Below are 12,862 nucleotides of genomic sequence, written 5' to 3'. Positions count from 1 at the left end.
TTATATAGTCACGTATTTTTTTGATTCTTGTTTTTTCGTGATCGTATAACGAATTCCTGTTTTCGTGTGATTATCACGTATTGGTTACTCAACTGTTTTGTCCTATTTTCTTACCATTGTCGCTTCGGTTTAGGGTTAGATTTACATAAAATGACATCCCTAACCAAACCCAACTCTAACCCTAACGCCAGGTGACATTTAAAAAAATAAATCAGAAAAAATAATATAAACCAATATATAAAGTGACATTCTAATGCAAGCATCAAATGTAACCCTAAACCGAAGCGACAATGGTTTAAAAATAGGAAAAGCAGTTGAGTAACCAATACGTGACAATCACACGAAAACAGAAACTCGCCACACGATCACGAAAAAACACGAAACCCCGCGACAATAGCACGAAAAAAAGAATCAAAAAAAACACGTGACTATATCACGAAACCCCGTGAGACTGGGTAGAGTGTGGTGTTGGTTTTACAATCAGTGACACTGAGTGTCTTTTTTATTACAAACATCACATTTAAGTTTTATTATTAAATTTATTGGCTGATGCGGATAAAATAAATAAATATATATATATATATATATATATATATATATATATATATGGGCCAATATATCAGCATCTGCAATATATTGTCCTATCACAAAAAATTATCACGAAATACCACAGTCTTGGCAAGTATTCTCATTAAAACAATGAGTTATGTCTTAATGTAAACCCAAACAGTTCAGAAAGAAATCAGATGTGTGTATTGGTGTGTGTGTGTGTGTGTCTATCAAACAAAAAATCTTTTCTGTAGCTTTAAAAGATGAATTATATTTAATTTATAGAATGAAGAAGACAGTGTTATTATTCATTTAATTATATTTCTGTACTTGTAAATACTACTGTTAGCCTTTTTTTTAACTTTGTTCTTTTCTATTTCCATATGCTTATCATTTCTTGATTTGATTTGGTTTTTCTTATTTGCATTTTTTGCTGAACCGAAAATAATAAAATGACTCAAAAAAACCAAATGTAATCCGTTAACCACTATATTGTATTACCATCTTGGGTGTGCATTATTTTCTTATAATTCAATGGCCCGTTGTCAATTATTCCTTACATTATAAATTGTATTGCACCCATTTTTTTTTTTTGTCATATCTGGGCCCAATATTCATCATGGAAAGCTTATTTATTCAACTTTCAGATGATGTATAAATCTTAATATAAATTCACCCCTATGACTGCTTTTGTGGTCCAGGGTCACAAATAATAAACGTGACAGATTCTAAAAGGTGTTGATCATGGTTTTGGGAAGGACTGGAAATATATCTTTGATTAAAAAGTACAATTACTTTAACGCAGTGGCGTGGCCAGAAATTTTAAACTGAGTGGACCTTATAGGGTGGACCTCAATGCCTACTCTTAAATTACATAATTTAACCGTAACACCGCGGGTGTCTATTATTTTCAAATAATTAAAGGACCAGAGTCAATTATTCCTCTTATCCCATGGTTACCACAAACATTGCCCTAGTGCCTATTTTTAAGACATTTGACAATGTTTGCAGATTACAGAAAAATAATTAACACCCATGGAACATTTCTCAGAATGGAATCCATTACAATATTAAACCATTAGAAATTCTGGTATGTGGACCAATTCCTACCTTAAGTAGCCTATGCATATTACTACATATTGGCTGTTTATTAGTACACATAAAGCACACATTAATGCCTTATTCTACTTTCTTTTATCACATACACTAAAACTCTGCAATTAGGGGTTTGTTAAGGCAAATTTCGTAGTTAATAGTGAATATGTGTTTCCCAGACTAAAGTGTTACATACATTCTTTATGTATGGCAAAATTTGGACACCTGACTTAACACTACATAAACTAAATAACTCAATAAAAATTATTCCTTTTTAACAGTTTTTTATTTTATTTATTTATTCACTAACTCACCCAGGCTCTCCAGTATTACAGTTGTGTTTGCTGAAAATTCTCCAGTAAACACTTGACAGATGTAAACTCCTTTATCTTCAGTTGTGACTCTCTTCAGTCTGAGAGAGAAGTTTCCTCTGTGGATTTCATCAGTGAAGAACTCAACTCTGTCTCTGTATCGCTCATCTGAGGATCCTGATTGAGTTTTATTGTTTTGATAGAGAAGAATTGGGATGTATTCATCTTTATTTATTTTCCTCCATGAAACCTCTTCAATCTCTTCAGGTTTGATGTGAGAGTCCACAGAGCAGCTCAGAGTTACATTCTCACCCACAGATGCAGAAATGGAGCGACTTGAACCTGACACGATCAAACGCTCTGGAAAAAAACATCAATTTACACTTGTAACATCATTTTACAATAAGTACATCAAATACAACCATGTAAGGTTGTATTTGTTAGCATTAGATAATGCATTAGCTAATAGAACTAACAAAACTTTTACAGCATTTATTTATCTTTTTTATGTTAATTTCAACATGTATTTATAAAATAAAAAAATAACTTTTTAAATGAGTCGAGAGAGAGAGAGAGAGAGAGAGAGAGAGAGAGAGAGAGTAAACAAATAAAGTCTATCACTCACCAGCAGCAGCGATGTTCAACAGTATTAATATGAAATGAAAGTTAGACAGGTGCATCTTCAAATATATCATCATATATCAATATAATCATATCTGCTATATCGTAAATATTTTGTTCTGGCTGCTAAAACCCACGTTGTTCAAATATCCTCAGATCAACTTTTACTTTTACTTTCACTTTCATGGCTATAAGCAGGGACGAATAACGGGGGAGTTTGGGAGTCTGTTAACCCCCTAAAGAACACTTTATCCCCCTGAATAACTTTAACATTCTGAGAGTTTTGACATCTTCACATATTATTACTTCGTTTAATAAGTGAAAAAAATCATTCGCATTGCTCTGTACCTGTAAGGAATTTATAAATACAAATATGACCACCCCTAGCATGGGTCACACCATTGTAAATGCATTGGGGTGTCAAACACATACCCGCGCGCCAAACACGGCAAACAAACTCTCGGAGCCCAAGTCTTGCAGTTTCCATGGGCATATGCAAGGCAGGCGCCGTATGCCTATTGTATGTGAAATGCCCATGAATCAGTATCTCAGAACACAATTTTAAATGTTATTCTTGTGATTTCGTTGATTTAGGTTGTAATAGAGCTTTGCTAATAGTAAACTGATCTAAAACAAATGTTTACATAATTTTAAAGATGGTACAGTAACTCCCTGTTGGAGATACAAATAAGATCATTCAATTTAATTTAATTAAACCACCTTACAAAATAGGTACTTGTTGCCATGAGATTGTGTTGCTGATCTAATGTTTTTATAAGAATTTATTAGGCACCTAAATGTTTTAATGTTTATTTCATGCATATTCAGTTTAAGATGTTCTTTACAATATCAAACATTTATTTCTGTTTCTTTATTTGCCTTGATTTCTTTGTGTTAAATTTTTATATTACATTTTTTAAAAAAGTTATTTTATTATCGGTCTGTGTTTCGTGAGGTGGAATCGGTCTAATCCATACTGGATCCTGTTCCCATATAGGAGGAAAGATATAAAAACAACTAGTCAATTTTGAAAATGTAATTTTGGGTTGAAATCAATAAATGATCAATAAAATTAGTGAGCTTGCTACTCTTATGGATCTTATGGATGAGGCTCCTGAACCTTCATGTTTTAAAATCAGTTTTCCACTTTTAATGTAACTTTATCAAAGAGGATTCAGCTTTGCTAAATAGTGTTGTTCACCAGGTACAGTTCAGTACCTTTAATTGAAACAACTTTCCACTTTGTACCGCTACTTAGTACCTTTATAACATGTTCTGGGTACATATTTGTACCCTATAAGGACCTATTGTGTACATTAAAGGTACAGTAAAATGTTTTGTTTCTCTCGAAACAAAATTGTACATCTATAGTATCCTTTTCACTTAAAGTTTACTACTGCAGTAGTTTTCGTTATCTTTGGTAATTATTTTTTGTGTTGTTTACTTCAAGAGATTTTAATAGTCAACATACCTGAGATTTGTGTGTTGAGGTCTCTGTGAAAAGCTAAAGCATTTGCTTTTTAGATTCAACTGGTAAACCTTCATGCCCCCAATATAAAATATATGTGATCCTGTTTGACTATGAGCATTATGTATCATGTCACTCATTGATTTCATATTTACATTATATCTTACTTAGTTAATATTAAAGATAATAAGATTATATTTACACACAATGTTCTTTACATTATGTAGGATTATTTTATGTAGAAAACCATAAATCATTAAAAATGACTAACTGGGTTTTCACAGGCAAGGTCACATATATTTTTAATACTATTTGCACACTATCATGGTACACGATAAGCTGTATTAAGAAGCAGACAAGAGGATTGCAGAATATTTGTTTCAGATGCACAAATTAATGACCTAAAATATTCTGTTATAAAGTTTCAGACTAGCAATTGCAGAATTACTGATGTTGTTATCCTATATACTATTGTACTGGAGACTCAAAGTACAGCCAATCATGAATCTTTTTTGCAGATTTATTTTGTTTATATTTTAAAGTTACAGCAGGGCTGAATCTTAAAAGTCAAACTTACATACAAAACAAACGTTTTACTACAAAATTAATTAACTCTTGCTCATATTTACACATATTTACAAATCTCAAAAAGAAAAAAATAGTAAGTAAACAAAAATAAAGCCATCTGCATTACAGAAAAAAGAGTCTTAAAGGGATACTCCAGCCAAATATCAAAATTACCCCATGATTTACTCACTCTAAAGCAATCCGGGATTTTGGAATTGTTTTCCTAAATGTCCTTGCTCTTTAAGTTTTATAAAGGTAGAAAACTAGGATCATGGAATACTTCTGGCTTAAAAAAGGTGCATTTTAAAAATGTATTTAATTATATAATCATCCATTTATATAAACATATAAACCAGGTATCCTGGTCATGTGAATGATCATGTGATTAACTACATGAGTAGAGCATTTCCAGGCAGTGGCGGATTTAGCAAATTGGGGGCCCAAGGCAAAGTTATGTATGGACCCCCCTATCTGATCTATAAAAGAGAACACATTTTTTTTACTCCAAAATGAAGATGGAAAGCAGACAACACACAAAGTGTAGCATGACACAAACCAATAGGGAATAAGTTAATGGGGCAAAAACAGCCACGAACAGTAAATGAGAAAGAAAAAAATAATAATCTGGCGCTCCACAAAAACTAACAATGCATCAAAGCCAATGTTACTTATCTTTAACATGCCCAAGACTCTGATAAAAGGTAAAAAAAAATCCAGTCCACAATCTCTTTTTATATTGAAAATAAGTAATTGTATATGTGAGTTTTTGAAAAAAATCATTGGCAATTAAAGAGTAAAAATCCTAGATTTTTTCATTAAACATTTAGCAGTTTTAATCAGGACTGAGGTTGATTAACACATTTATGTAAAAAATTGAAACCAAATATTTATCTGATTTTTACAGCAGTTTAATTTGGTGGATGTCTTCTCCACAAACATAATGAAAAGGTTGTGAATTTGCCCACAGTGTCTTGTTGAGTTTAAAAATTCAAAGCATTTTCTCAAAATATGTGTCAAAATAAGATTTGTCACCAAATACCATTCCATTTGCTAAAACACAGAGAAAGTTGTGGCCAAATTAAGACTCAACAGCACCCCATAGTGGACAAAAACAACCCCAACATAACATAATTTAACTAATTAATTATCACCAGGGCTAAGGCTATTACTAGCTGAACTAGGTGGTTGACTCACCAAATCCCCATATTCACATTTATATTTGTCTTGATTCGTCTCTGTTTGTGTACTTTCCCAGTCCCTGTGTCACTTTGTGTTTATCTTTTGTGCCGCGCAGCGCGCACCGTTACGGACTAGTCCATTTCATTGTGAACGAAGAGGGTGTTTGTGTGTAGTGACAGATAAACATGAACTGAACATTTTAACTATTTCAAAGTTTCAACGTATTTCTTAAGAATATTAATACAATTTACAATGCTTTTGAAGTGTTGAAGATGATAAGGGTTTATTTATTTATTAGGTTGGTTGGGGGCCCCCCTAATATGACCGCTGGTAGGGCCCCTAAGCAACCGCCAACCTATGCCTCTATGTTAAGACCACCTCTGGATTATAAACTCACATATCCACCGCAAGTTTAATCACCAAGGAGCCATTCAAAATTACTTTTACAGACATCCTCATGAGAAGCAATTAATGTCTGAATAGGGGTTAGTCTGTCAGAGTTCATGAGATGTTTGCTCTAACGGTCATAGTCTTTGTGATAAATGTTAATGATCTTCTCTCATGTTTGTGATTTTACTGAATCAAGCTGAGTTTCTGCTGTACTTTTAGCTCCTCCAGCATCCTGACCTTCAGTCTTCAGTAGAGATTGCATTTCCTGAGATTCTGCTGGGTTCTGGTTTGATCCACTAGCTTGAGTTTCATCTGAACCTGCTGCTGCAGTCTGAGTTTGGAAAAATATATGTTTTTATCGGTTTTCAACTATATATACACAATATATCCACACTATATCTTAGTTATGTTCTTGGAGTCCCCAGCATTGCAAATTTTTGAATGTCCCCCTTTACGCAACTCACCTTTAGCTCATCAGCAGAGACATCATAAACAGGGATCATGGTTTGGTTTAAATGGTCCTATTTTGACCCTGTGCATCTATACCATTATAAAGGCAAATTACCTAAATTCTTTAGTACTGTAATTATTATAGTCCACAGATGCTTCATTATTTATTTATATTTCACATTACCATACTTAACTTTATTTAATTCTGTGTACTTGTATTACTGTCTCCATTATTATTATTACTATTTTGATTTGCATTAATTGATGGTGTTTAGCCCTCATGAAAGTCCACTACCTGTGTGCTGTAGTCTCCTGAAGGAACAATTTCATTAGTAGATTAGTAGTAATACAGATTACTACTTGTCTATCATTGACAAGCATACCGCCCGTGTGGGTGTGCTTTTGAGTAGTAAAAATGCTATTTGCTGTGACTCTTTTTAATAAGAGAAATCACAAATGTGTCACTTGTCTTGCAACAGTCAGGACTTAATTTCAAATTCATTTACAAGACTGATGCTCTTGTAAGGTTTCATTTAAAGTTATATTTGAATTATTTTGTATGAATTATGAAATTATCTCGATACACACTTAATCATGAGAATTTATTAGCACTATCCAAGTCTTTCCATTTTGCTTTAATATATAACGCTATAAACAGTATGTATTTTTATATAAATATAATAAGTTCTTAAGTGAAGATGTGTTCTTGCGGTGCTGTTTGCCAATCAGTCATTACTTAATTTTTCTTCAGTTTATAGAAAAAGTCACGTGGCATTTATGCATCGATAATTGAGCACCAATAAAGGCAGCTCACAGCCAAGCAGTTGTCATTCAGATGAAGATCAACATGTACCTTATCACTGAACTGCTTGTGTCAAATAAAGGAGACATCCAAAATGTGCAGTGCTGTGTTACAAGAACATGACTCAGAACCAATGATCTACATATCATTTGACATATTTATATTTTAGAGAGTTAATAGTTTAAATAGTTCACTTTTAATGCTGGTCATTTATGAATTTCAGTATACTCACTGCAGGAGGTTGGTCTGATCTGTTGTCTTGCTTTTGTTTACATCTTGCTCCAATCTGAGTTAATGCAAACCATGGATTTTAAACAATATTTACACAACATCTTTATAACTTTGGCCAGTTATTTAAAGGTGCACTTATTCTCTTTAAATGTGTTAAACTTTAATAAATGAACGGTATTTTGACAATTATGTTTTAATAATGTTCTCACACATGACAGATTTTAGTCATATCAATGGCCCTAATAAACCTGTTTTTAACATACAGTAAGAGTAGTTCACCTTCATGGTGGCTGCCATTTTGAGATCACATGAACAACTAAACTGTACTCACATTAATTTACTTTTTAATATCAAGTGAGAAGTCTTTTGATATTTCAGGTCAACTGCACATCACAAATCAATGACATTTAATTGATTTAGTTCACCTACCTGACAACACTGCAGATCCTTTTTGATCCCTGTGGAGAAAAGATCATAAAAGGATTATTAATAGACATTAATTTCAACAGAAAAACCAAATATCAAATCAGTCTGTATAACCACTCATTCCTGGATTTAATAAAATTATTTATTTATTTATTTATATTTTTAAATGTGGAATCATTGAAAATTTGAGAAATAAGAAATATGTATTATTATAGTCTAAAGGATGTCCAGATGTATTTCAAAAGGCACAAAGGCCACAATAAATAACACGCACGCATGCACACAAAGAGGAATCACAACATCAGACACATGTATTTATTAAAGTTCAGTTTGTACTCACATGGTGCAAATATTATTAACATCAGCACAGACAGAGTAAAGAGGATTTCAGAGGAAAACACAACGATTCTCAGATCTCCCATTAAACTTTCACTATTAACTGAGAATAACAATAACAACACTAGACTGAAGACAATTTTCTTTAAATATTATCACTGGTTTCTTTAATGAATTAACAGTTATTTGTTAAAGAATAACAGCATAGACAGATGTTCATGATATTATTAGTTATTAATGAATTAGGAAATGATTATGCATTCATGTTTGTGTAGTAGGATAACTGCTCTAAAAAAGTTTTAAAAATAGGTGAATATAAATTTAGATCGGAATAATCTTACCAGACTAACCAGAAGACTTCACGGGTGATTTCTACAACATTATTTTGTACTCAGTCACTCAGTAAAGAGTAAAATGATTTTGCAATACCTGTTTATATTTATCATTTACCAGTTAAATATTTTCACTTAATTTAAATAAATAAATCAAAGCTGCATGATGTTAAAGGAATAGTCTACCCATTTTCAATATTAAAATATGTTATTACCTTAACTAAGAATTGTTGATACATCCCTCTATCATCTGTGTGTGTGCACGTAAGCGCTGAAGCGCTGCGACACTTCGATAGCATTTGGCTTAGCCCCATTCATTCAATGGTACCATTTAGAGATAAAGTTAGAAGTGACCAAACACATCAACGTTTTTCCTATTTTAAGACGAGTAGTTATACGAGCAAGTTTGGTGGTACAACATAAAACATAGCGCTTTTCTAAGCAGATTTAAAAGAGGAACTATATTTTATGGCGTAATAGCACTTTTGGGAGTACTTCGACTTGCCTGAAAAGTCCGCTCCCCTTCTCACTCTCATAATGGGAGAGGGAGGATGTTACTGCGCCGAGTCAAAGTACTCCCAAAAGTGCTATTACGCCATAAAATATAGTTACTCTTTTAAATCCGCTTAGAAAAGCGCTACGTTTTATTTTGTACCACCAAACTTGCTCGTATAACTACTCGTCTTAAATAGGAAAAACGTTGATGTGTTTGGTCACTTCTAACTTTATCTCTAAATGGTACCATTGAATGAATGGGGCTAAGCTAAATGCTATCGAAGCGTCGCAGCGCGCCCCAGCGATTACGTGCACGCACACAGATGATAGAGGGATGTATCAACAATTCTTAGTTAAGGTAATAACATATTTTAATATTGAAAATGAGTAGACTATTCCTTTAAAGTGTTGTTTACGCACCTGTTTTCAGTATCAGTTCAGTCATCAGTGCAACAGCGTTGATTAAAACAACACCAACTGATCCAAACACATACACAGCAGTGATACGGATGAAATCTGAAAATGAATACATTTTAATATTATTATTTAGAGTAAATGAGACATGTTAATAACTAAACAATAGACATGTCACATACACATAGACAGTTACTATCAGTCGAAACACAATATTTCCATATTTAAAATCTTTATGACTTGTTATTTCTTTCATTTATCAGAATGCTAATTATCTGTAGAATTAATTTATGTTTAGCTAATTATGTGTTGTTGTTACTATTTACTACCTTATGTTCATGTAATTGCATTATAGTGTAGAGGTATAGTTAAGACGAAAACATATTTTAAGAAAGAGATGGTAAATACTTTCAAACTGAACATGATGAATTTAATTTAGTAAATATCTCTCAAACATCTACTTAACATATTCAAGCAGTGCACACGCACGCACAAACTACAGATCAGAATCACAGGATTTAAGAAATATAACAGAATTTAAAATGAACCACAAGCACAATCTTCTTTAGAAGAAATAAACAAAAGGGGTTGAAATCAATAAACTGGAGCTGATAGTAAATCAATCATCACACAGAGAAGATGATCAAAGCAGATGATTAATACTGTACCCCAATCCTGAAATGACGTTAAACAATTCCAACCTATCCATAATACTTGCAGAAATCCAATCATGCAGGCCCATCCAGCATGATCTATACAAAGAAAACAACAACATATAATCCTTATTTTCAACTTTGTATAAATTCATTATTCATAAGATATGCAAATGTAAACATGCATTATAAACTCAGCAGAAAAGAAACATCCTCTCACTTTCAGCTGCTTTCATTTTTAGCAAACGAGTGTAAATATTTGTATGAACATAATAATTAAAGACATTCACAAGAGACACATAGTGAACAGATGTAGAATATTGAGTCCCTGAATAAAATGGAAGGGAGGAAAGTATCAGTTATCTCATGTTAAGTTTTGCAGTGCATATTCATTGATGGCACCAGATGAGATTCCAGTTTTTTGCTCTGGTTCCATCTGGTGTCCTCATGTTTCCCTGCAGAAGGAGTATGACATGTTAACAGGTGAGCAGAAACCATAAGAATCTTTTCAGAGTCAGTTTCCCACCATCTATGATCTGTTGGTGTCTTAAGGACCGTTTCACAGGTACATTAATTATTTATGTGTCATTGAACAAGCATGAAAAACATTGTTTGAAACCTTTAAAATAAGTATCTTTAAAGTTTATGTATTTGGCAAAAGTTAACTTTAAAGTTAAAAGAGACATTTCTTTTTTATATTTGGTGTATGTTTAAAACGATTTCCAAAAGATTTTCTGAATATACCTTTTTCATTTTCCAGTGCCATGATGTAGAAATACATCATTACTGCAGTCAGCAATAACATCATTGTAGACCACACTGATCTCCTGACCAAAGGTGAACCTGAGGAAGATTTTAAACATAAATAGTTTGATTTTCAAAGGCAAAATACTCTTTACATCAAGATCATCATTTACCAAGAAACATTGCAGACAATTACCAACATAGGTCCATTTGAAAACATTAGTTAACTACATTAACTAACAATGAAGAATAAAGAGCCCAGTCTTACGGAGTTGAGTATAAATAGTACGAAGTGTGAAAATTGTGCAATACATACGCCAAATTCCAATTTGGCGTGCATATGATACGCCAGTCCTTCCTATTCAAATAGCGCATCTTTTTTTGTCGTTTTATTTATTTGTTTCTCAATGTTTTTGCTATTTGTTAACCATTGTTACTTGGGTTTAGGTTTAGAACAACTTTATAAAAAACTGCAGGAGCTCAATAAAATGTAAGTGAAATAAAAATATAAATAAATAAACAATCAAAACCATTAATGATAAGAAAGTGATGAAAATGACCAATAGTGACGGTAGCATGAAGATTACATTGTAATCTTTATGATTACATATTGTAATAATTTATTTTATTTGTAACAGATAATACTGTAATTCAAACACTTACATCCCATCTTTTGCCCACATGTAACATTCCAGTCATAATTGGTCGATGTTGTTATCACAGGTAAAACTGCAACAATGAAGAAACCTAAAAACAGAAGAGTTTATTACGAGATGCATGGACTGACAGTCACAGATGAGACATAGATCAGTGTCACTGCATAGTCTATAGTGTTTTTCTTATGAAAGACCTCCAGACATCAGGTATATTTATCAACAGTCATTATAGCTGTATAAAACTATATATTTATATTTAGTTATACCTGAGGAGTTTCACAAAAAAAAACAATTAACATATATTTTAAACTTCTGTATCCATGAGTTTTCTGGTTTGATTTAATTTGATTTTAAATATGAATGCTGCAATCATACACCATAAATGAATCCATATAGTTTATAAAACTGAACTCACCTCCTCCAGCTGATCCAAACATGTAGAACAGGAGGATGAATTGTAATGAAGGCAGAACATCACGGATTACACCAGATAGAACACTGAATATTTTATTTATCCTTTCACTTACTTTCCCAGAGATCTCAGCCAACACTGTATTAGAAAACACAACAATCAATAAAAACATAAAGAGTTTAAATCGGTTTTTAAGTAATGGCTTTAAAGTGATTCATGGCAGACTTAAATATGAAAGTGTTAAAAACTGATTGACAAAGCATACATCTTTACAAACCTCTTCAAAACATGATTCAACTAATTCCCCAAATTTATGTTTTTGAAGGTAATTAATACAGACATTAATATTATAAAATCATCAGTTAGTGACCCCTAAAATTTCCTAGTAAGTGTAATACAAAATGACTGGATGAAATATGAATATGATTATAATGATCATGACATTTGCCTGAATATCAGGTAAGCATCAGATAATCAGGGAAACAATTACTTTATAAATAGAGATTGAAGCTTTTAAAAAATAATGTCTAAACAAAGCTGACACTCTCCACAAATCTTTAAGACAAACAGTGATTATTTTCTGAATGAATGAACTACTGGTAACTGATATATATGGTCAAAGAAAGAGAATAAAGGGAATTAAATGGATTGAAAGAATGAGCTATGATTTCACTTCGAAGGCAAAACAGAGGTTATTGTATTTAGCAATAAAGACTTGAATATAAAAAGTA

The 12,862-nt window shown here is 32.4% G+C and overlaps 1 protein-coding gene and 1 long non-coding RNA gene across 2 annotated transcripts in view; both read right to left on the bottom strand.

Moving 5' to 3' along the window:
* Positions 1-9,765, bottom strand: part of LOC141351196 (uncharacterized) — a 42,008-nt gene extending 32,243 nt beyond the window's left edge. The window contains exon 1 of the mRNA XM_073857767.1: positions 9,673-9,765. Coding sequence (XP_073713868.1) covers positions 9,673-9,697 — 25 coding nt within the window. The 5' untranslated portion in view covers positions 9,698-9,765. The remainder of the gene's footprint in view (positions 1-9,672) is intronic.
* Positions 9,766-10,109: 344 nt separating this feature from the next.
* On the bottom strand, positions 10,110-12,268 carry LOC141350931 (uncharacterized). The gene is made up of 4 exons (XR_012359020.1): positions 12,135-12,268; positions 11,727-11,810; positions 11,064-11,162; positions 10,110-10,418 (listed from the first exon to the last, which is right to left on the bottom strand). It is a non-coding gene; the product is annotated as an uncharacterized lncRNA (long non-coding RNA).
* Positions 12,269-12,862: the final 594 nt, after the last annotated feature.

This window comes from Misgurnus anguillicaudatus, chromosome 19 (assembly GCF_027580225.2).
Source record: "Misgurnus anguillicaudatus chromosome 19, ASM2758022v2, whole genome shotgun sequence".
Taxonomy (NCBI): Eukaryota; Metazoa; Chordata; class Actinopteri; order Cypriniformes; family Cobitidae; genus Misgurnus; species Misgurnus anguillicaudatus.
This window is presented reverse-complemented; position numbering and strand designations above follow the sequence as displayed.